Genomic DNA, 25649 nt, shown 5'->3' with positions numbered 1-25649 from the left:
AATCCTGTCTCGAAAAACAAAAAAAACAAACAAAAAAAAGAGGTCCTGAGTTCAATTCCCAGCAACCACATGGTGGCTCACAACCATCTGTAATGAAATCTGGTGCCCTCTTCTGACATGTAGACACACATACAGGCAGAACACTGTATACATAATGAATAAATAAATCTTAAAAAAAAAAAAAGATTTGGCACCCTCTTCTGTGTACATATTAAATAGATAGATAGATAGATAGATAGATAGATAGATAGATAGATAGATGAATAAATCTTTTAAAAACAATAGCTTGTAGCTTTCCAGGCTGAGAAGCCCCAAACAATGGCCTATAGTAAGAGCTTTCATACTTCATCAGCATGGGGAGGAAGAGAAAACGTAGAGGCACAGAGGGAGCATTCCAACTCAGGAGCTTCACCCTCTTCTTACAGAGTTAGCTGTACATCTTCCTCTCGTGACCTCATCTAATCATTCCCGACGCAGACACGTTAGCACACAGACTGGGGGTTGGGCTGCCAGCACATGAACTCTGGGAAACACACTGCAACCACACTGGTTGGTGAACGGACAAGCTGGAGCCAGCACCTACAAAGCTCTGTCTACACACACAGCCGAACCCTTCTGGCTGCTGTGACATAAAACCTTTCAAGTGTGCACAAAAAAGAAACGATCCAGAATGTTTATGGTGAGATTATGAATGTATAATGTGATCAACACTGAGTAGTCAATGGGTCTCTGTTATCTCCTCTCCACGCTCATTATCATAGCCTCCCTGGGGTGGTTTTAAAGAACTTCCTTCCTTCCTAGGATCCTCTTCCCACTACTCCTGTGATTGCTTGTGTTTGGTTTCCAGGGCAGGAGTTGTATAGGACAATGTTACAGATTTCAAACTATAACAATACAAACAAAATTAAGAAAAATGTATTATATAGACTATTATTATGTTCCATGTATGCTATTATTTTTTATATGATATTGATTTCATTTTTTAAGAAGGCTGGTCCTAGGGCCAGGGAGATGGTTCGGTGGGTGAAGTGTTTTCTAAGCAAAACATAAAGGCTGAGTTTAGACCACACACAGATCCGCACACACAAGTGTGTCTGATCTGCAAATGACTTCAGAAGAGCAGCAGTGAGATAGTAGCTAAGTCAAATGATAGCTCATATCCGCGTGCAGACATGTAACCGCACATACATGTGAGCACATACATACAGCACGGCGCAAAACTTGGCTAGACATCAACTTTTCTAATTGGTCTATGTAACTCAGAGAATTTTAACTTTAACTATTTTGTTGCTGGCCTACAACATCAATCTGTGAACTACAATGTATAAAAATCAAATAGTGCTTTGGTGATAATTAATACCTCTGTATGATGTGAACTGTTCATTTTTTGTCCCAGTGTGTGTGTGTGTGTGTGTGTGTGTGTGTGTGTGTACACTGAACTCTCATTAGCATCTGGCAGAGTCTCTGTTTATGGAGCAGCTCCACCCTCTCATTAAAATGGGGTAGGGAGGGGGCGTGTCTTCCAGAATCCACTACACTCGGTCTTCCCTGGAACATTCCTTCTGATCAGCCACTCAGGCTCGAATATTCTGGAGAAAAGATAAGCTGTTTATCAGAAAAGGCTCATTAAACAATGTTCTGGACCTGGAAAGACAAGACTTCCTAAGGGCAGACAGGGGAAAATGGAGAACGGCTACAAAAAAATACAGCTTTGAATTTCCAAATCCAGCCTCTGTTTTTGTTTGCTTTTAAACAATTTCTCATTTGTCTGATCCAGAAAAACTAATAATTTCTAGCTAGGCTTAAAAGGAGACTCTCCCCTGGCTTATTAGTGTGCACTATTATTAGTGTGCACTATTATGTTTCTACACTAAGAAATTGAATCTTGGTTACCTAGGTCTTATTAAAAAAACCCACTGTGTAATTAAAGGGCAGCTAACACAAGAAGTCGCATGACTGGGCTGGAGGACAGCTCCGTCTGACAAATGCTGGCCTTGCTAGCATGAGTGTCCAAATGCAATTCCCCAGAATCCAGGTTAAAAAAAAAAAAGAAAAAGTAGCTTGTGATGACATGCTTGCAATCCTACAGTAGGGAGACAGGGACAGGCAGATTCCTGGTTCAAGTCCCAGGCCAATGAGCAATGCTGTCTCCAAAATACAAGGTGGTCAACACCTGAAGACTGACAGCCAAGGTGACCCTTTCACATGTTCATTCTCTCTGTTTCTCTCTCTCCCTGTCTCTCTGTCTCTCTGTCTCTCTGTCTGTCTCTGTCTGTCTGTCTGTCTCTGTGTGTGTGTGTGTGTGTGTGTGTGTGTGTATGTGTGTGCGTGTGTGTGTCTCCACACACACAGAAAAATGTCACCCAAATGAGTTCACAGAGTTGAGTCCACCCAAGCATGCTTCCCTGTTAATTGGACAAGAGCATGTGTGCTTACCACAACTGCCCCAGATACTCAAGCGTGCCCAGAACATTTGTTCAGCTACCCCACACACAATATCTGTACCAGGTGCTGGGTAAGTAAAGGTTCTAAAGGAACCCTGTTCGTTCAAATAACCGGGTCATCCGGTGGAAGGACAGAAGGAACCTGACAGCCAAGTGAATACAGCATCGCAATGCAGCCTAACAGGGAGGTGGCTACCCACTCTGCGGAGACACCCAGGGAGTCTCCTGCAGCTGGGGGAAGTGTGTGCCACTTCGAGAAGAGCCCTGAAGAACAAGGAAGTTGAGAATAAGGGTGAAAGGCAGAAAAAGGTGAAAATATCCCTACTGACAGCACTGAACAATTTTCAGAGAAGACATTATGCTGGGTCGAGATGTGAATAGATTAGGGTCTGAGGTGAAACCTAGGAACAAGGAAGAGAGGGGCCAAGGGCTGGAGTTTGGGAATGAGCCCCAACCTCTGGTAATCAGTACATGTAGCTTGACCCTTCCCAGAGGGAACTGGGGAGTCCAGGCTACTCATATCAGTTGACCCAGACAGAAATAGTTGCTGAAATTCAAATTGAGACATGCATACAATAAACAGAAACCCAAGTAGGTCTACTATTACCAAAAATTATTGTCTGTCTGAACAAATATTAAGCTTTAAAGAGCACTTGCATTTTACGATTTTTTTAAATACCTAACCTTCATACCTGATGATGCTTTTATCACATAAATATTTCCCAACCAAAGCTGAAGATGAAAAGGAATTTCCAGCAACCACAGCTTCAGTGCCGCCCTCCCAAGCAGAGCCTGCCTTACCCTGCATGTGGCAAAAAACACAGGAGGATCTGGAAGGTTCCTGGCCTGCACCCCACACGCCCCCTCACACCTGGTTCTGAAGTGGAACTGGGCATCTGGCCTGCTCTCTGGCTCTTGCTGGCTTCCACAGACTGTTTTCAAAGCTGGGGGGAGGGGGGATCTCAGGGTTTTGTTTTATTTTGAAATCAAGTTTAATTTTTAAGTACATTTCGAAGTATGGAAGCAACCTCAACAATGTCCTAAGATGAATTACTTGACTGGTTGCTAAGGAGAAAAGCCCTGCACTTTCCACACTGTGGGAGAAGGGGAGTCTTACCATTCTGACACCGGGGCAGCCCTGAGCTAAGCTTAGCGAAGGAGTGGCCAGTGGCTAGATCTCCTCATGGGGCTCATCTCCTCCCTGGGCCACAAATCCCTCCTCGCTGATTGGCTGGACACCAATTGCCTTTCCTCATTTTCTACCTATTGGAATAGCCAGCCTGGGACTTCTTATAAAACTGTAAGGAGGAATATCCACACAGCAGAGCCAGGCTCCTCCAGAAAACTCTGGAGGAGAAGAAGATTTAATTTGAAAACAATTCTTATTTTCATGAGTCTCACACATTGAAATGGAATTGGAATGAAAACATTCCAACCCAGTAATCACAACAGGCATCAGGACTCTGGGCTCGAGAACCTTCTGGAAGACTTCATTTGATCCTCAGACAAAATTAAACTTACAGGAGTGTTTTCACGTCATTGCAACTGCGTTTTCATACAAACGTCTTCCTTCACATGAAACTACTACAATGGGACACAATTTTAAAGTGACTCTTAAGACATAATCGGGGAACACACACTCACAAATCCTATCTATAATGGTGTGCTAATAACGAAAATCAAATGTATAATTACAGCATTTCTATTAACACTACACCTAATAAACCCTGGAGCAGGAATGAACTCCAAGCCAATATTAAAGTCCGAGATTGAATAACAACGTAAGTCAGCTTAACTACATATAAAATGTTGTCCATTGGCACTGCAAAGTACTGGTGCTTCCAAATCCATTTTGTTCAATAATAGAAAAGCACAGATTAGCTAAAAACAGGAAAGCATATATAAAGAGCGCATGGGCATGTGTGTGACCTCACACACACTCATGAGCACACCCCATATCTCTGCAAAAATGATGTTGTGGAGAGATAGGACTCCAACTTTAGTCCCTCCTACCACCTCCCTCTGATGCTCCTCTGTGAAGACACTGGGGAAGGCGGTAGTGAACGGACCAAAGAGCATCCTCGCCACTCCACACAGCTCCAGGTCTGGCCACCAATGCTCAACAAAGCTCTGGGGTGGCCAACCAGGTCTTAGGTGGACAGAGCCAATGGGCTTCCAGTACTGGGGCCTTGCAGGTCTGTGGGCCCCGTGCACCCTCTCCAGCTCAGACAGCTTCCATTAGGCCTCAGTGTGTGCTGTATGGAAACAGCTTACCCAGGGAGCCTGTAGAACGGGGGATCAGCAGGTTCCACTGGTGGGTCATGGGTCTATCACTCTCACGTTACCTTCAATCTCCTTCAAAAGCAAACCTTGCCACACTGAAGTCGTTCTGTATGCCCTGCTTTCCCTGCATTGGTACCATCAGCTCGCTCTCGCTCTCAGATGCATGAGAAAGCTTGAGTCTCTCCTATCTTTTCTGTGTAGCCCTGGATCTCACTTTGTAGACCAGGCTGGCCTCAAACTCAAGAGACCCGGCTGCCTCTGCCTCCCGAGTGCTGGGATTAAACAAGTGTGCCCCCACTTCCTAGCTCTCCTATCTTCCTTAATAGATCTATAAAATAGTTTTCCATCATAATTTTTTAATCTTAACCATTTTATCTAGGCAGGTGCCGTTTCCTGGCTTGCGGCGTCTTTCAGTTCCTTTTGAACTCACACAGCCTTGACATCCCTTCAGAAATATCTACCCTCAGAAACTATCCTTTGGACATTTCAGTTGTTCAGCTCCTTGCTTGTAGGTACTGGCAATGTGAGGGTAAGGCCCTTTCCTTAACTACGTGTTAATCACCAGGGCTGAAAAAGCCTGGCCTACAGAGGGTGCTCAATAGCTATCAGCTGAATGAATGTATGCATGTATTTCCTCAAGTTGGTGTGGAAAAAATATGGGCTCATCACTGACTCAATGCCTGACTATAATGAGGCCTTCAAACCCACGGACAATCAAACAACAAATATCATTTAAATGCCTTTTCCATGTGGGAGGCATAGTTGACATGGAGTACTTTCTGAGCAGCAGGGTGTAAACTTATTTACAGCCTGGAATAGTTGCCATTACTCAAGACGCTCCCGGGAAGGAGCTTGCATGACCTGGAGAATTTTGTGTGTTTGTTTGTTTGACTTCTATGGAGCTGGGGCTCATTGCTAAATGCTCCTCGCCCCACCCTCAAGCATGAACCAATGCGTAGGACCCACACAACCGACCCGGCTTCAGATATTCAGGCCTACACAACGGTCCCAGTCAGACAGCAGAACACCCTCAGTGTCAGGACAGAGCAGCAGGCCGTCAGAGTGACAGTAATGTTGTCTTCTGTCTGAGCGTGTGACCAGAGCCAAGAGCCAGCCAGGCGCTGAGATACAGCAAAGAAAACAGAGTCGGGGAGCAGCCGCCACGTGAGGGTTCCATTCACCCACTCGCCAAGTGTGGGCTGGGATGGAGTTCCTGCCCTGCCATCTCACATCTCAGCTTTCAGGCAACACAATGATTGTTTTGAGGGTGAAATTTTATCTATTTATCTATCTACCTACCTACCTACCTACCTACCTACCTACCTATTTATGTGTCTGTTTGTTTTGCATCCCGAGCATGGGTTTTTTTAAACCGACCCTCCACCAGTATGAGAACTTCACACACATCTGCTCAGGCGTTCTTTCAGTGTTTATCTCTGCACTCACTTTGTCTCTGGCTTTGTGCGAAGCACAGAGCAGAGGAACAATACTGACCCTGCTCTCAAATGGAGTTTACCATCTAGAAAGAGAAAACAGAAAGACATACAAACATGGACCAATAAACAGCAGGTAACTTGGGGACAAGTTTGATGGAGATGGAGTGTGATGAGCCGACACAGTGATAGGGAACCAGAGCACCCTGGGTGGGGGTGGGGAGGCAGCTGATGAAGAGACTCAGCCGAACCGCAAACTCTGGGAACGGAGGCCCAAGCTGGTAGCCTCCTTCCCTCTGTCCTGGCTTGGGTTCCTTTCTCTTTCACGGAACCAAACAGTGGACTCCTGGGGTTGCTTTGAGCAACAACACCTTGCCAGCACAAGGGATGAGGCATGGGAGATGAAGGGGGGACCTCAAAGAAATAAGCTTGTGTAAAGAGAGGCAAAAAACCCTCCTGCTGTAACAGAATGCAAGAGCTGGCAAATGTCCCTGAGCATGAGTACAAGGGCATGATGGGTAAATCAGAGGCTTGGTGGGAGAGAAAGGTCTGGGTCGGGAGAGGGAAGCTCTGTGGTGGGAGAGGAAGGTCTGGGTCAGGAGAGGGAAGGTCTGTGGTGGAGGAAGGTCTGTGGTGGAGGAGGTCTGTGGTGGGGAAGGTCTGTGGTGGGGAAGGTCTGCGGTGTGGGGGAGGTCTGTGATGGGAAAGGTTTGTGGTGGGGGGGGAGGTCTGTGGAATTTGACCTCTGGCGGGGAAAGGAGCGAAAATGGAATGAACAGGGATGGGCTGGTCACTTTAGCACCCTACAAAGTGAGGTGAAAACACACTCATGCCCAAACTCAAAACTGTGGCAGGCATAATTTAGAGATTGTGAGTCCTATAATGCCCACCTCTAAAGAGTGCTGAGCATGGTAGCACACACCTTTAATACCAGCACTTGAGGCAGGCAGATCCTTTAAAGCTGAGGCCAGCCTGGTCTACAGATGAGTTCCAGGTCAGCCACAGCTACAGAGTGAGACCTTGTATCAAAAAAAGAACTTAAGCTTAAGTCAACAAGATGGCCAGTAAAAGATGCTTCCAAGCCTGAGGATGTGAGTTCAATTCCAGAAAACCATATGGTAAAAAGAGCCAATTCCCATAAGCGTCCTCTGACTTTCACATGGACGCTGTGGCACACCCATGCTCACACACACAATGAATTTCATTCAGTTAAAGAGGCCTTGCCTCAGTTTCTTATTCCAGCTTGAAGGTCAGTGCCTGGAGGGTTCAGATGAACTTAATAACCACAGACACTGGTGGAAATTTGGGAACTGTCTTTTTGTTATTGTTAGATTTATTTATCTTACTTTCTGAGTGTTTTGCCTACATGGATTTATGTGCACCATGTGTATACCTAGTACCCAGGGAGGATATAAAAGGCATTGGATCTGGAACTGGAGTTACAAATGCTTGTGAGCAATCATGTGGGTGCTGGGAATTGAACCTGGGTCCTCTGCAAGAGCAGAGGTTAGCAAAAGGCTTGACCACTGCACCATCTCCTGCCAGGGAGTGTAGTTTTTGAATCTGGGCCTGAACCTTCAGTTACATAGTTTAACCCTGAACAATTTTCAGGCTGAAGTTAGAGTCGAAGGAGATTAGGTTCTGAAATCACAGGAGAAAAAGCTGATTCTATGCCTTGGTCTCAGGATGAAAGCAAGCAGTCCAGTCTCCCATGAAGCTTCTTGCAAAAACTCAGCTCAAAGATGAAGTGTGAAGTATGTGTGTGTGTGTGTGTGTGTGTGTGTGTGTGTGTGTGTGCAAGTGCACTTGTGTAAATGTGCATGTACACATCTGCATGCACACGAACTCTGCATTCACACATGCTTGGGGGCTCTATGGGGGAGAAAAGGCTGGAGGCAAATGGGAGGTGATAAAGATTTATCTGAAGCGCTGGAGAGGCGGGAAATCACTGCCACCCCTGAAAACTTAACCCTGAAGCAGTGTCAGAGGTGAACCGCCAGACATGCCAGCAAGACGCCTTTATTACTTGTCTTATCTGAACTGAGCCCATATTTCTATTTAATTGCTTCTCTCGTTTTCTTGGGCAATAATTATAAGACTAACTTTTCAAATAAAATAAAATTGCTCCTCTGCTCTACACAGGCGGTTATAGAACAGGTTAGGGCAAGTTTCCCCAGTCCTTCGTCCCGGTCTCGGGGTTTCTGAGCACTGGATTGGATTAGGAAGACAGTTCTTATCCCAGAGCTTGTACTGATTTGAGGAGAACTCACCTCACGCAGTAGAGCCTTCTCCCTCCCTCAGTCCCCTGGGTGTCTCTCTCGGTCTACCCAAGCCCTCTGTGTGTGGGGCTGAGGAAAAGGAGGAAAGGGAGTAGCTTGGCACTTCTACGAGATGTACTATATTAGTTTCAAAATGTCCTCTGGTGACTCTCTAACCTAGTCACTGGCTAACCTCTGCCATTGGTCCAGGGGGTTACCAAGGACGCCATGATGAAAAAAATCTACAAAAGCCCTTGCTGTGTTGTATCAGAAATGAAAGCAAGTATCTTTTACTGGCTTAATACTTTATGATGCCCAATGAAAATCTGCCTTCTGCCTACATTCACTGGACCACAGCCTCAAAGTCTAAAGAAGGATTATGACCATAAATATAAGAAAAGGGTTTTTTTTATGTGAATAATGTTGCTAAACCCATCTATTACTGCCTATACTTTCAAGAAATTTCTGGGAATTTTTAAGTATGCTCTCCAGTTCCTCCAACTCCTCTCTGGGTCTAGGAAGCTAATCTCCACAAATTCTATGTCTCTGGTCCTGTGCCCCCTGGCCTTGGGTCTGATCTACCCATGAGAAGCCCGGGCAGGGAGCTCAGAAGCAGCAAAGCCTGGGCACTTCTCCCTGTTGGCACTGAGCTTGAAGCTGGTAGCTGCTCCTCCGGGGTTCCACCTCCCAATGGAAAACTGCTTCCTCTGTGGTCCCAGCTCCTGCTGGGTGGCTTCCTCTTTGATTCTCTAGCCCCTCAGATACCATCTGGATTGCCTCCCAATGCGCCACCCTTTCCAACCTTGGCAAGGAACTACTTGGCATGGTGTCTGCCTTCTGTTTGGATCCTGGGTAGATGGTGCTGTCCGGTGCCTCCTTAGTCTTTAGAGAGCAGATACTGCATTTGGGAGATAACAAGAAACTCAGCAGACTCATTTCTTCTTGACTGGCAGGCAAGATCTCTCAGATCTGTCCCTGACCACCTACTCTGCAGTAGGTATATACAAGAATGAAAAGGACTTGGGACAAAGCTGCACATAATAGGTCACTATAGAGTCACATGACACCCCCCCCCCTTCTCGAGGGGTCTTGATCATCATGAGCATGAGTTTTATTAAAGGGGACAAGGGTTTATCCGAACTGTTAGGCTCAAACACGGGGCTGGAAATGTTTTAGACACTGGCACAGTTGTTGTAAATGCATTACTGTTGTTATATAAGTTGGAGCTAATGGAAGAGAAATAAATGCCTTGTTCTCTGCTCAGCCTGACCGATGTTCAGCCTGATCTGTGCACTAAGTGTGTTATCACAGGTAGCATGCACAATCCAGCGCCTGGCATGGCAAAGTGCTACATGAGCCCCTGCTGTGGTCACTGTACTGGGCTCTGACTGGCAGCCTGCCAGGTTGTCAGAGCCCAGAGAGTCACGCAACTTACCAATGTCAAGGACCCTCTGCTTGGCCGTGTGTTGCCGGGAATGCCAGTATTTCCAGTATTTCAGCTGTTCATCTCGGTTTTTGTCTTCACTGAAGACCACCATCACCACACTCTGCAGGAGAGAACAGCAGCCATTACCCTCTGTTCAGCATCCCACTGCCTCACACAGTCTCCACGTCTGGCAGCTCTTCCAAGGGTGTGTTTCCAGAATGTACCTTTTATTGTTTAAGAAAAGTATGAAGAGCCAGACATGGTGGGGGCTCTGGTCTTTAATCCCAGCACTTGGGAGACAGAGACAGGCAGATTTCTAAGTTTGAGGCCAGACTGGTCTACAGAGTGAGTTCTAGGACAGCCAGGACTACACAGAGATACCCTGCCTGGAAAAAAAAAAAAGAAAGAAAAGGAAGTGCAGAGACTAGGGTAAGGAGAGCCTTAGCGAGCTGAGGTGTTTGTTGCCTGATGATCTGAGTGAGACCTCAGAGACCCACAAGGTGGAAGGAGAGGACCAGCTCCCACAATCAGATGAAGCAACCTGACAAGTTGGTGGTTTGTGTGGTTAGCTGGAACACCAGTTTGGTTACACTAGGCATAAATACATCTGAAACCTTCTGTCTTAAATGCAATTGGTGCTATTTGTAAAGAAGCAGGCCTATGGAAGTGCCTCAGGCTGGAGTGGAGCAGGTAATGAGAGTCACACAGGAAATACCAAAGAGCTAGGAGACAAACTCATATTGATGAACAGAGATTTAAACCTCCGGTAATTTATAACCCAAAGTACAAGGGCAGCTATACACTTCAAGACAACATGGCTGTTCTTTACAGGAGGTAGAGAAACTAACTCTATTTCACAGAAAAAAAAATAAAAATAATAATAATAATAATAATCCCAACCCCATTTCAGTTCTAAATTACAAACAGCCCCCATTAAACTAAATTTATATATATATATATATATATATATATATATATATATATATATATATATACACACATATATGTATATGTATATATACACACATATATGTATATGTGTATGTATATGTATATGTGTGTATATATATATATATACACATATATATATATATATATATATTCACTGTCATTTATGGAATGCAGGTGGCAATGCCCCCGTCTCAGCCTCTAGAGTGGGAATTATAGGTAAGAGCTACCAAAACTGGTTCAGATCACATTTTCAGCCAAAATGGAAGGAATAAATGGAGATAAAATTTTCATATTAACCTTTTTTTTTTTTCGGGGTTTGGTTTGGTTTTTGGGTTTGTTTGGGTTTTTTTGTTTTGTTTGGTTTTTTTGTTTTGTTTTGTTTTGTTTTTGAGACAGGGTTTCTCTGTGTCTCCCTGGCTGTCCAGGAACTTGCTTTATAGACCAGCCTGACCTTAAACTCACAGAGATCCTCCTGCCTCTGCCTCCTCAGTGCTGGGATCAAAGGTGTGTGCCATCATACCCAGCACAAAATTTTCATATTAAAGGACTTCCATGATCCCAACGAAGTGGAACAATTGGGGAAATTCAAGCTGCTGTCTCATCCTTAAATGGCCACCACCTTTGCAGAGTGTTCACATGGTACTGTACACATATGATTAAACTCTTAACCTGGGATTTAAGATTTTTTAAAGGAAAAACAAATGCATCCCAGGTATTCTTCCCAGACACCCATGTCTGGAATGGAGACCCCTGGGAGAAATTTCTCCTCTTTTCATCCCTTCAGGAAGCTCTACAGAGCAGTTTCTAGTTGTAGTTGGTTTCCTTGGTGGTGCTGGGGAGGGAGCCCAGAACTCACACAGACTGGGACTAGACGAGCCCAGCCCAATGCTTAGAAGAGTTTGCATCAGGAAGCTGGCACCTAGGCCAGGGGCCCCTCCCGTCTTGGCTACTGTCACTTCCTAGCTTCTGAAAGCCAAGTTTTCATATGTGTAATATTACAATAATACAATGGGTTGTTATGATTACTATTAAAAAGGGTCGTGGTTAGTTCCAATAAGTTATTGGATACGCGATGCCTAGCACAGTCCTTCACATGAGGAAGACACTGTCACTGTGTGACCTGTTGACACAGTGTGCCCTCTACCCTGGTTCTGGCCACAGGGTTGGAACATGTAAATGTTGCCCACAATGGACAGTGTCCTGGAACCTGTGCATAGGAGCCTGGCAGACACGTGGTGGGGTCATTGTGTTCTAGACGTGCCATGGTTCCCTAGTTCTCAAGCTGAAATGCTTAGTAGGACTCAGATACAGACAGAATACAGTCCTCTCAGCAGCATGAAGCAGTTTATAAACCAGGAAAATCTGTTCTGCAACACACCAGGAAAGTTCTTCAATCCTTTCTAAAGTCTGCAGTAACTTTCAAGTAGAGGCGAGTGAGCTGCCCCCTCCCTGTTGGCAGTGATGGACATGCCTGGTACTGGCAGGCTCCCAAAAGAAACCGTGAGGGGCTCCAGCGTCATTTCGCACAGATGAGATTGATACTCATGAACCTGAAATCCCTCCCAGCTACTGCAGGTGGGGATTGGCCCTCACTTGTGAATCTGGGTGCGCTGAGGGCTACAGAAGGCTTTCTAAGGCTTGTACATGGTCCAGGGTGAGGCAGGAAATACTCTCAGCCACCCTGCACCCGCCAACACATCCTGATTTACAGATCAACCAAAAACAGCCACACAGCCTACCAGCCGTGAGTGAGGTCAGAGGAATTCTTTGTATACAGTGAAAAAGCATGCTCAACTCCCCTGGGGCTTATCGGTTACTGATTAAAATGATAAACTGGAAGCCAATAGGTTCTCTTGCACCAAACTGTCTGAGCTATTTATTTTGGAATTTTTTTCCCATGCCATTCCACAAGGATGTGAGGGAGCAATTCCACCCCTCCAGTCACCCCTACTTCTATTCTGAGAAGCGCGGTCCGTACCCTGACTTTGCTGATGGGGTGTCTGAAGCATTTGTTGTCTCCGGTCTCACTGAGTGTTATGGCGTAGAACTGTCCTTTGTTGAGGTAGGTCATGGGGCCCTCCCCCTGCTTCTGACGGAGAGATTTGGTGGCTTCCAGGGTGTACTGAAATGTTCCACTGCGAAGAAAGAAGAAAGAGCAGCCAGCTCCCTTGAGCATTCCTACCCCTGAGAAGTTTCACATCAACAGTATCTTATATGAATACTAACAAATATTTACTCTACAGACAACATACAGAATATAGCAGCAGGAATGAGTGCAGACCAAGGGTCAGTGCTGCACAGCATACACAGCATTTTTAACCGTGGCTCATAAACCAGATGGTTTAAGTGGGGAGAAAGTCCAGGATGTGCTGGGCAAACTCATGCCCAAGAACCCAGGGCAGATCTTGGGACATTCAACCTAAGAACAATTCAAACATCACTGCTTCTCTTCATTTTATGTATCTGCCCAGTTTTTGTTGCATCTGCCACAATTTACTTAAAAAATTTTCAAAATGTGAAAATTCAAAATAATTCAAACATTCACTACTAAGCATCGAATTCCCTCCCTAACGGGGTTGTTTCCCTCTCATTTTATTTGTTTGTTTTGCAATAGAGGGAATTAAAGCTATGATGTCACACATTCCAGGCCAGGATCCTATCACTGAGCTACATCCTCAGCCCTTTAGTGTTTCATTTTGAGAACGGGTCTTGCTGCAGCTAACACTTCCCTGGAATTTGGTTGTGATCAGATCTACCTCAAACCTCTGAGCCACTGGCATCACAGGCATGTGCCACAAAAATTGGCCTGTCTCTTGTTTTAAAACCTGCAAAAGGATTCATGGTGAGGCCGCTCCAAATCAGGGCCTTAGAGGTGATGGCTTGCGACAACTGGTTTGCTGCCTGCTCTGGGACAAGAGTGTCTGATGTTTACTGTCTACCTCATTGCAGAAAGAGCTGAAGGTCTTTGCTCAAATAGTTTCTCTGATATTTTTAAGATATAATCTATAAAACAAAAACATTGACTTTTCCTAATTCTGAAGACTGTATCGATTGTTTAAAATTAATAGAATAATATGAATCATATCTTTTTTTATTTAATTTGTTTTGGTTATACTGTGGAATAAACCACAGAAGGGGACCATTAATAAACTCTGTACTTTGTGAATCATTGGTCCCTCTCCACTGGGTTCAGGTCTTCAGCCCACTCACCCCTCAGTCTCCAAAAGACTTGGAGCAAAGATCACTCAAACGTGACCTCACTTACAGGATTGGGATGAACTCTGGTTTCTCTGTTAGACACTTTGAAATATTTTATTTATATCACTTAAGTTTTTTTTGTTGTTGTTGTTTTGTTTTTTGTTTTTTAGGTTTATTTATTTATTATGTATACAACATGTTTGACTGCAGGCCAGAAGAGGGCACCAAATCTCATTAAAGATGGTTGTGAGCCACCATGTGGTTGCTGGGAATTGAACTCGGTACCTCTGGAAGAGCAGTCAGTGCTCTTAACCTCTGCACTATCTTTCCAGCCCAAGATTTTTTTTTTAAATCTTTTTATTTGATAAAAATCTGAGGTTGAGGGTTAGGGATTTAGCTCAGTGGTAGAGCACTGGCCTAGCAAGCGCAAGGCCCTGGGTTTGGTCCTCAGCTCTGGGGAAAAAAAAAAAATCTAAGGTTGGAGCTGGAAAGATGGTCCAGTGGTTAGGAGCACTACTCTTCCAGAGGACCCAGGTTTGATTCCCAGCACTCACATGATGGCTCACAATCATCTGTAGCTCCAGTTCCAGGTGATGGAACACCCTCTTCTGGCTCTATGGGAACCAGGTACGCATGTGGTACACAGACATATATGCAGGCAAAACACCTTACACATAAAATAATAGGATAAAAAATTTAAAAGGCTCTTGGTGACATGCCTCCCCTGGTGACCTACCTTGTTGTCTGGTCATACATATACTCTTCAGCACCAACAGAAGCACTCCGAAATTTCTGAAAATTTTAAATTGTAGAATTAAAACCAATAGGCTGAGAATGTATATAAACATTTAAAAAAACAAAAACAAAAAGTAAATAACAATATAGTGGTAACCATTTCCTGTTCCCATTTCATCATCTCCTAGGGAAGGGAAAAATGTTTCGGATGCTGTGTCTTCAAACATATAAACCATGTCTTCAATTTTATATTGTCCCTAACAATTTATTCTAAATGTTACAAATTCAAAATTAATGGAAGACCAATTGCAGAGACAAAATGACACAGTGAAAGGCACACTAATGCAGGGGTTAGAAGCATAGTTCTAGAGTAGGACCACCAAGGTTTAAGTTTTAGCTCATTTACCTTATATAAAATTGTGTGGTATTTTCTCTGTTAAATGCTACTCATAAACTGTGGTGAGGCCAGCCTGGTTAAGAGAGTGAGTTCCAGTTCAAGCATGATGGGTAGAGCATGAACATTTTATATTTGTATTAAATCCTAGTAAATAATAACATATTGATGTCCCCAGGATCCTCTAAGCACCTCTCTTAGCAGATGTTTTTAGAGTAGATTTTGGGAGGAGGATCTAAGGTTAATAATGCGAGAAATCCATGCAGTCTGCTTAAAGGGTAAAGGAATTTATTAGGGTAGAAAACTCACTATGGCACAGGAGATTTATCATGGGGTACTGGAAGGCCCACTTACAATCCCACACTGTTCTTCAGCCTCATCTGTCTCATCATCCAAACCCATGGGGGAGAGAAGAGATGGGCCAAAGTGTGTGCATCTCAGGTCCTAAGGGTAGCCCCCAAGTCATGCCCCAAAGGCAGGTACTTCAAGGTCTTAGGCAGATAGGGCAGTTACCTGCTACATCTCTGGGGGCAGTGCTTCAAGGTCATAGATAGAACAGCTACCTACTACAGGTTAGTGTTACACAAACAGCAGTCCGGGTCCTGGTGTGTGTGTATGTTGCCACATTTAGACGGTTTCAATTTTTAATGTCAGGTTAAGTGAGATAGCCTGTATGTGAAGTATGTGAAGGCTCTTGCCCCCAAGCCTGAGGACCTGAGTTTGATACCCAGAACCCACATAGGGGAAGGAGAAGACTGACATCTTTAAGTTTTCCTCCGACCCCCCACATGCTATGGCCCATGCTCTCTCTCTCTCTCTCTCTCTCTCTCTCTCTCTCTCTCTCTCTCTCACACACACACACACACACACACACACACACACACACACACACTCTCTTGGCCTATAAAGCAAATATAATATTGGTAAAGGACATACATACACGTTGTCCACACATGCACACACATCTAGTCCTGATGCTTTGAGTTATCTCTGTCATGGAACCCTCCTTCCTCTCATCTCCATTCTTTGTCCAGTATTTCAAGAGTTCCAGAATGATCCTGACAACCCCCACCCACTGTGTCCAGAATTCAGCTTGCTCTTACTCTGCAGTTTCTGTTGACATATTTACAATTCTTCTTATCTAGTCGTATTCCTCAGACCCAATAAGACGGTCTTCCCTCAAAGTTTAACCGCCCACACGAACCCATGCACACTGCACAAGTGTTGGTTCATCCAGTAATCATGACGGAGAATCAAATGCATTGCTTTGTGTTTCTTTGGCAATCAGTCAATCTGAAAACCCTTCAGTGAGAATTTTCTAGAGCTTCACCATCTGTGTGGTGCCAGAAGAAACATAGAAATTATAAAAGATACCATCTTGGCCTCAAAAAAAAAAAAAATTGGTTGAGAGGAATAAATATACATAAAAAGCAACAACAAAGTAAACTAAAATACAGCAAACATCTGTGCATGAAGTCCATGTTGAATCACTTATTCATTCATGTATCCTAGTGGAAGCACGTAGAGTGGGCATTATCAGGAAGAAACAGGAAGTCTGTGGATTCCATCATCTGTGGGCTTTGGTTGACAAAAGGAACTGAGAAGGTAGTTCGGGTAAAAGGGGGCCACCCTGAGTCTGGGAAAGAAAGGCAAGGGATACAAACTTGAAGCATCCATAGAGCCAAGTACACAGCCAGCTGTGGACAAATTAAGAAGGAAGGACCTCATGGTCTAGAGCCTCACAGCCCACCACAGTAGCCGCTAGCCATATGTGCTATGCAAACCTACGTTAACAAAGACTTGGCTGCTCACTTACTCAGCCAGCTAGCTACTAAGTTGTTAAATCTGGATATCGACTCATCCCATAGGAAGGCATGAAAGGACATGTTCGTTGTTACAAAAGTTTGCTTCATCTGAGCTGGTCTATGGTTAAAAATTAGGAAATTTTGAAGTAGGAGGGTTCCATGATGCTTTCAAAGGCATTTGAGGAAATGGCTTTGGATAGGAAGGATGATTTCCAAGGTCTGTGTTCAAGGGCTCTGCAACAATCCCAGCAACCCTGGGGAATCAGCATTAGAGCATGGCTGTATGAATCTCTCCACACCACCAAGCTTGGCAGCCTAAGGATGGGACAGGACTCGGAACACAATAGACTTGTGAAGCCTGTGATTCTACTCTCCCAGGTGGTGTGAGAACACATGATACTGTGAGAACTTATTCTCTCAAACACTGTCAATAAATGCAGGCCAAAACCAGAATTCTGCTCCAGTTCATAAATGTTAATGTGCAATAAAAAATAAAAAGCTGATGCCAAGTGTGTGATTGCCTTTCTTCAATGTTAACTTTTCTTTAATTCTATTATGTTATTTTTATAATCTTTTTTTAAAAAAACTAAGTAGATTAGAAAACATCACAATTAGCTGGGCGGTAATGTTGCACGCCTTTAATCCCAGTGCTTGGGAGGCAGAGGCAGGCAGATCTCTGTGAGTTCGAGACCAGTCTGGTCTACAAAGTGAGTTCCAGGACAGGCTCCAAAGCTACACAGAGAAATTCTGTCAAAAAGGAAAGAAAGAAAGAAAGAAAGAAAGAAAGAAAGAAAGAAAGAAAGAAGAAAGAGAGAGGGGGGAGGAAGGGAGGGGGGAAGGGAGAGAGAGAGAGAGAGAAAGAAAGAAAGAAAGAAAGAAAGAAAGAAAGAAAGAAAGAAAGAAAGAAAGAAAGAAAGAAAGAAAGAAAGAATTAGAACCAGTTGCTTCATTAGGGCTTTCTGACCAATTGTCGGGGTCCTCTACTCCACACATGCTATAAGTATTACTTATAGCATGATTAAAAAAAAGTCAATAGACACAATGTCATGCAAAACATCTACAGATTTTTTTTATTCACTTGGACTCGGTAAAGAAGGTATTATACTGTGTGTACAAACCACATCTCTGGCCAACTCAAAACAAACGCAAGGGTATTAGGGCAGAGTTTTTGCTTCCTAACACTTTGGGCATTTTTTTTCACCTTCACTTATATATTAGGGTTTCCACCTTGATGTTTTTATGGGGGGGTTCACGCCTGTGCGCCCCACTGTCTTCTGCTTTTTCTTTGGATTTTTCCCCTGTTTTTTGCTTTGTTCTGTTCTGCTTTGTTTGTTTTATTTGTCCATTTACTTTCTAAAGAGAGAAAAGTCGTGGAGTCGAATGGATGGGGAGGTGGGGAGGATAATGGGAGGAGAGGAGGGAGGGGAACAGTGGTTAGAACACATTCTATGAAAAAGATGTATTTTCAATTAAAAGGTGTGATAACATACATTAGATCCTTACACAGCAGTATATTTAAAATAAGTATTAGCATTTTAGTTTTGTTCTTAAGGAGAGAGGCAAAGAGAAGACATCTGCTAAGAACATACCACAAGAAGACAAGACTTCTTTACCTGTGGGGAAATGTGATACAGCTAAACAAAGCTGTGTCTTTCCTCTCTCGACATAGATGTCAGCTTTACCATTCATTCAATCATCTGCCCAATTATGCTAAAAATTCTCTTCACACCAGCTGATAAACCACATGTTAAGTACTATATTAAACAAGACCAGAGAGGGTCCCATTTTCATGAATGTTTTTAGTCCAGTAGGGGAGAGCATTCATCACACTCATGAAAAAAAAAAGCAAGGCTAGGATGTCTGTCCCTGGACGATAACTCACTCACTCATCCTGTGTAGGGCCAAGTTCAATCCCCATTACAAACTGTGGGACCAAGATGCTAAAGCACGTGTGTTCCGTGAGGGCGTGTCACAACCAAGGAGACCCATACTACTTCCTGACTGCTACACAAAGCAGGGATGTTTCCAGTGTAACATAGACAAGACTGACAGGGAGGCACCCCCCCCCCAACCCCGTTCACAATGGCACAGCTGGCAAAGCAAGCAGCAGTCCCTCTGAGTAACTGTAGCTTTCTGAGCAAAGACACCCTTGGCCGGCCATGTCGGAATCATGCACCTCCAGAACAGTGGGTACAGAGGTCCCCAGGTTTACTTCACATGAGACGCAACCCAAACTGCTTCCTTCCCTTGTACTCTCCATTTGTCAACAAACATTGTCAACTCAGCCAGAGTCTCAGACATTCTGGGGTTTGCGGGAAAGAAATAATAGTCTTTAGATGAGTTTTCCTTAATCAAATTTTCCTGGTGAACGACTTCATACTCATCCTTACAACCACCTGGCAAGGAGAAGGCCAAAGATCACAGATTCATAGATCTATGATCTATGTCACTATCATAGATTCATAGATCATTCAACTCACGTCACCTCAGCAGAAAACTGTCTGCAAAGCAGACCCTGATTTTCTGAGACAGAAAGAACAGCTGACAAGTGATCAGGACTTCCCTTTCACATCCAGCCTGTTTGCTAACTCAGGACTCCAAAAAAGCCCCAACTACAAGCTTCCTTCCCAACCTTCTTTATCTACACCACACACATATCTGATAACATGTCCCCCAAATAGTGTGACAGCATCTTGGTCCACATCCACACACTCTTCTGTGACTTATGTATCTCTACACCAATGGCAATATACACATGACAAATCACCAACTTCCCAAGGGACTGCGTGAGGCTTTGGCTGTTCTCCAACAGCACCCCTGAGTCCTTGGGGCAAGTCAAGTATTCAATAGTATCAGACTGCAAGATCCCTTACTCAGATTAAAACTGCAAAAGTTCGGTGTTGATCTTAAGTGATGTCACATGTCACATAAGCTAATTAGCAGATCCCCCCCCCTTTTATTACAAGGCCATGAAAAGTCTAGTTGTAAAACTACCAAATTCGGGGTTGGGGATTTAGTTCAGTGGGAGAGCACTTGCCTAGCAAGCACAAGGCCCTGGTTCGGTCCTCAGCTCCAGAAAAAACAAACAAACAAACAAAAGCTACCAAATTCAAGGAAACGTGATAGTCCCTCAGAGTAGAGGATTGCTTAGCTCTGACTGTGGTTGGTCTGTCCATTCCCCCCTCCCCCCAGTTCAGAGAATGTGACAGGCACTCATAAGCACCCAGGGGCAGCCATGGCAGGGTTGCTGGTGTCCCTTTGAGAGTGACTGCTGCTGGCCAACCTGTTGATAAGCCATATCTACAGGGATAGATAAGGAACATTCAGATTTTAAACAAACACTGGGTGGGTCTATCTTATGCAATAGAATTAATAAGAATCTTAAAGTCACACTCTTCTCTGAGGAGGCAGGTGAGTAACAGTTTCCTAGGTAACACAGGTAACAATCATGAAATGGTTGTCACTTAGAATGCTGCCTCTGTGGTGTGACTGTGTCCCTTAAAATTCATGTGTAAGAACTTGATCTCCAACACAGGAGTGTTAAGAGGTGGGTCATATAAACTGGCCTCCAGTACTGAGCGTGAGTTCATTATTGCAAGGGTGGGGCTGTCCTGAAAGCAAAGTTGTCATCTATCACATGTATGTAGCCCTTTCACCCTCCTGCCATGAAACATAGCCGTCATCAGAGGCGGTTCACAGCTCTTAGGTGTCTCTGTCCCAATGGCAGTGAACAGGAAGCCAGGGGAGGGCACTTAGCACGGCACCAGTGTCCTTGTCTCTCTTTAGGAAAGCAACAGTCCCTCCACACCTCACTTTATAGGCCTGGAAACGCCCGGGGCAATGCTCCCACATGACAAGCGCATGCTCACTGCAGTCTAGGTCAAGAATCGGAGAGGTGGCCCCCAACAATATCCTCCGTGGACAACCTAAGAGTCCATGGCAAGTAAGTGGACACAAGAATGTCTTTTCAAAATTAATAAATGGTGCTGGAACAACTGGGTATCAGGATACACATGAGACCCCCAGCCTTGCTTCACACCATGGCTAAAATGGGTCAGAGATGGCTCAGCAGGTTGGGTCTGACAAGCTGAGTTCAATCTCCTAAGATCCACATGGTAGAAAGAAAAAGTAACTCTCGAAAGTTGTCCTCTGACCTCCATCTGCCTGTGCACACACTATAAACACACATCAAAAATAATAATTAGGCCAGGCAGAGGTGGTGCACACCTTTAATCCCAGCACTCGGGAGGCGAATCTCTGGGTTTGAAGCCTGGTCTACAGAGCAAGTTCCAGGATGGCCAGAGTTACACAGAGAAATCCTGTCTCAGAAAACCTAATGATGATGATGATGATGATAGTGATAAATGCAAATTCAGAGCATTGTCCCAGCTTTTAGTCCCAGTGCTTGAGAGGCAGACAGGCGAATATCTCTGCAGGTCTGAGGATAGTCTGCTCTACATACTGGGTTCCAGGACAACCAGAGTTACATAGACCCTGTCTCCAAAAGATAGAAAATAAATACATTTAGAAAAAAACTATAAAATTATTTTTTTAAGTGGATCAGAAACCTACATCTAAGGGGGGAAAGTACCAGCTATCCAGAAACACACACAAGAGAATTGTCAGATGTTGGTTTAGACACGCATGAGGAAATTGTTGAGACATTAATTTAGACACATAACGAAGAAATTGTTGAGACATTGATTTAGACATACACATGCAAAATTGTTGAGACATTAATTTAGACACACATAGATGCACATATGATGTTGTTAAGACATTGGGTTAGAAAAGACATCTTAACATTTAAAAGCATAAACTGTAAGACAAATTTCACAAGATAAAATGATCTGATTATTTAATAATACAAAGACTCTGGGCTTAAAAGCACATACTTGATAAAAGCTTATATCCATTCCCCTTACCTAAAGATCTCTTTATCACTTAATAAAAGAAACTGCCAAAGACTTGAACAGACACTCCACATAAGATAAAAGGAAAGGCAAACAATTACATGAGACAAGACTCACAGTCTCTCACTCACGAGACACAGAAATGCAGGTTGAAAACGGAATGGCCACCACTGAATTATCACTAAAATAGCTGAAGTTAGGTAGACTGACTAGTGTGGAGAACAGGGATACTCACTCTTATATCACTGATCAGAATAAAAGTAACTCATAAATGCTATACTTTATGTGCCTGATAAAGCACACGTATACCTCATAATCCAGCAGTTGATCCCAAGCCCTAGACACCCACAAGAAATGAAAGATTACACCTGATAAAACATACACCTGTCTGTTCAGCAAAACATTAATCATGATAACCCCCAGCTGGAAGCAACCAAATACCAACCAACCAATGGATTGGTAAGCAAACTGTAATATACACTCACTTTGGGATCATCGATTTAAAAACACAAACTGTTTGCATATAAACAAAAATAAATAAATCCAAAAAAGATGCTAAATGAGAGAAGACAATATAAAAGAATATATTGTATCAACATACATGAAATTTTAAAGGAAGTAATGCTACAGTGACAGAGGCTGATTAGTGATGCCAGGAACCAAGAGAAAGAATACTTCAAGGTCAGAGAGGTCCATTTTAAGGTAAGAACTTTCTAGCTTGTGGTTCTGACGTTGACTAACTAATTGTATATAGTTACTAAAATTCTACATTTATGCAACTCGAACTTGTGAATATAAACATGTAGATAAAAACGGTTCTGCTGTGAGGATGAGCCTGAGAAGACTAGGAGCTCTCTATTTGTTACAAAGTACACACACATAAATACACGGGATTGATGGTGCCACCACCTGGTCTATTCAGTCTGACAAAAGCTGCAAAGAGCTACATTGTTTAAAAATAACAACGGGCATGCAACATTTTTAGTGGCTACCATTTGGAAAGTTCCAAAGAGATGGAAGGTGATAACTGCAAAGCCGTTAAGTGGAACTTCACCTAAGTTTCTCCTAACTCCTCAGAAATACTTAAGACTTAAACCAAAACAAAACATAACCTAAGAGACAAGACAGGAATACCCCCACATATTTAAAAATACCAAGTTACCAGCAAACGCATTAAAATTAACAAGAGTAGATAAACCCTCAGTTTAACCCCTGAATGGAAGACGGAGAGTGCTGTGTTCGGGACTCACCTCCGAGGCCCCGTCTTTGAAGCTCTCACTGTAGGTGCTGTCGGGGGTGCTGCGCTGGTCGTCCTTGAGATAGGAGCTGTGGCTGGCTATGGAGGGCAGGTCGTACTGAGTCTGCTCAAAGATGACCACGCGCTGCTCCTCGCCATCCGCGCGGGGATAGTGCACCGGGGGCGCCATGAACACCGGCGTGAAGTCCTCGGCTTTCACCACGGTGATGCCCGACACCGGGATGACGGCCGGGCTCTCGGTGATGGACACGCTATACTGCTCGCGCTTCAAATTCTCCACGTGGTCCTGACTGAGGCAGAGGTTCACTGGGACAGTCTTCAGGACCTGCACTCGGTTCTCGCCTCCGCTCAAAGTGCTCTGGGCTTCACTGGTGCCAAGACAGTTTCTGTGTGTTCAGACCCGGGACATGACAGAATTAGAATGCATCTCCACTTTAAACCCCTGATAAAGCAACCGTGGCAGGCAGCCATCCTGCTAAATCATGAGGGGAAGGGCTGATAGGAACTTGACAATGAGATGTCATGGATCTTTGTGTCATTAGAACTACGACAGTTAAGTATGTGTACCCCTGGGTGGCACAGAGTGAGGTCTCAACCTTCTATAAAACACATACCCCACTTTGAAAAAAAAAAAGGTGTAAAGGTGGCCCTAAATCTTACCATGTCTTGACATCTAACTTTCAGCTCTGCAGAATCAGAGAGCTGGGAGACGGAATATCAGAACGAGCAGTCAGACACACCAAGGCATGTTCCCTTTCTGACGAGGGAAATTTATCAACATGGCGGAAGCAAGCACAAGAGGAAGAAGGGTAGAAGGGGCCGGTGGTCTAGGGTAAAAGCAGCTTTTAAAACCCTAACTAGCAGCCCTGCATGATGGCACATGCCATTAATACCAGTATTCAGGAGGCAGAGGCAGGTGGAAGTTCCAGCCTGGTCCACATAGCAACTTCCAGGCCAGACAGGGTTACACAGTGAAACACTGTCTTGAATAAATAAATAAAATCTGAACATCCAACCACGATAGGTAGATATTATATAATATTACTTGGACCTTAACTTGAACAATCAAAATGATAAGTATGAAGTATTGTGACTTTTGAGGCAGTGACTTTAACTGTGAATTTGTCAATATTTAATATTGCTAATGTAGTTGTTATTATTTTGTTTCTAATAAACTTTATTTGTTTCTTTATAATAAAATGTCCCTAGTTTTTAGAGATACAAGTCAGAAGTAAAGGTGAAATGATTTGACAGTGAGATTTGACGGGGTTTGAGGAGAACATGGTGGATCACAGGACAAATGCAAAGCCCATCATTAGTGCGCTCGCTGCATGGTGGCACGGATCGGTGTGCTGCCTGCCCTGTGTATGGATGACATTCTCAAATGGAGATCCCTGGCAGCTCACGCTTGCAATACCAGCAACTGGGAGTCTAAGGGAGGGCTGACTGCTCAAGACTGAAGCCAGCCTGGGCTACTTACTGGGTTCCAGGCTAACCCGTGCTATCAAGTGAAACCTTGTCTCAACCAGAGAGGGGGAAGATACAGCCATGGTAATTTGAAGGGTTGATGGGAAGGATACTTTTCACTATTTATGAAACAAAATAAGAAGTTATCATTATAGGGGTTGGGGATTTAGCTCAGTGGTAGAGTGCTCGCCTAGCAAGAGCAAGCCCTGGGTTCGATCCCCAGCTCAAAAAAAAGAAATTATCATTATAATATTTTCATCAGCTAAGAAATAACAGTCCATGGATATCCCACCATTTAATTACTTTAGGGGTTTAAGGAAATGCTGAAGTACAATGGGATCATTGACCACCGCTATGGTAGGAGAAAGAAAGCAGTTTAGAAAGGTAAGTTTGGGCAGGAGATAATGAAATACTTTCATTTATATTAAAGAATTTGGGTAGAGATGAGGAATAAAGAGGAATGTGAGATTGCTGTAGATATTAAAAGGTGACCTTGCTAACAAGGCCCGCTGCTCAGCTAAGCTGGGGAGGGAGCTTTGTGAATGGTTCTCTGGAACAGAGAAGAGAAAGTGCAAGTTTTTATTGAGCCTCCCTCATCTTTGTTCATTGTGAATTTGAGTTACTTTTAACCAGCATTTCCTATCTGGGGTTAACTGGCATGTTGTGTTGAGAGAAAAAATAAACGTTTGAATAAAATTGGTTTTCTCAAGAGTCAAGCTTTCCCAGTTCCTCTTCATAAAGAAGATAAGTCTCTGCACTTAACTACCAGGCAAGAGTGGATGATTTTAGCCTTGATTTTTTTCAGATAGAACTTCACAGTGAAGCTTCAGAATGACTCTACATAAGCAAGGTCAACAGTCTGAGGCTGTTGACACAGATCTGCCAACTCTAAAAATTAACACCCCAAGAAATAAAGCCTAAGGTCTGCAAATGGGACTGTATGTAGTAAGCTGTTCTCATGGTTAAATAACAGAGTAGTCACATAGAAGACACAGTAAAGATTCAGACATTACGTTTACTGTGACTCCAACGAGCCAAATGATGCCAGAGTCCAGACCACCCATTTGCATCAGTATAAAGGCCC

At 43.8% G+C, this 25649-nt stretch overlaps 1 protein-coding gene across 1 annotated transcript in view; it reads right to left on the bottom strand.

Moving 5' to 3' along the window:
- Positions 1-25649, bottom strand: part of Grhl2 (grainyhead like transcription factor 2) — a 134403-nt gene that overhangs the window by 59479 nt on the left and 49275 nt on the right. Inside the window, exons 4-7 of the mRNA XM_036208413.1 lie at positions 23091-23484; positions 14730-14785; positions 12774-12930; positions 9854-9965 (exon numbers count right to left, since the gene is read on the bottom strand). Coding sequence (XP_036064306.1) covers positions 9854-9965; positions 12774-12930; positions 14730-14785; positions 23091-23484 — 719 coding nt within the window. The remainder of the gene's footprint in view (positions 1-9853; positions 9966-12773; positions 12931-14729; positions 14786-23090; positions 23485-25649) is intronic.

Source organism: Onychomys torridus, chromosome 16 (genome assembly GCF_903995425.1).
Source record: "Onychomys torridus chromosome 16, mOncTor1.1, whole genome shotgun sequence".
NCBI classification, from domain to species: domain Eukaryota; kingdom Metazoa; phylum Chordata; class Mammalia; order Rodentia; family Cricetidae; genus Onychomys; species Onychomys torridus.
This window is presented reverse-complemented; position numbering and strand designations above follow the sequence as displayed.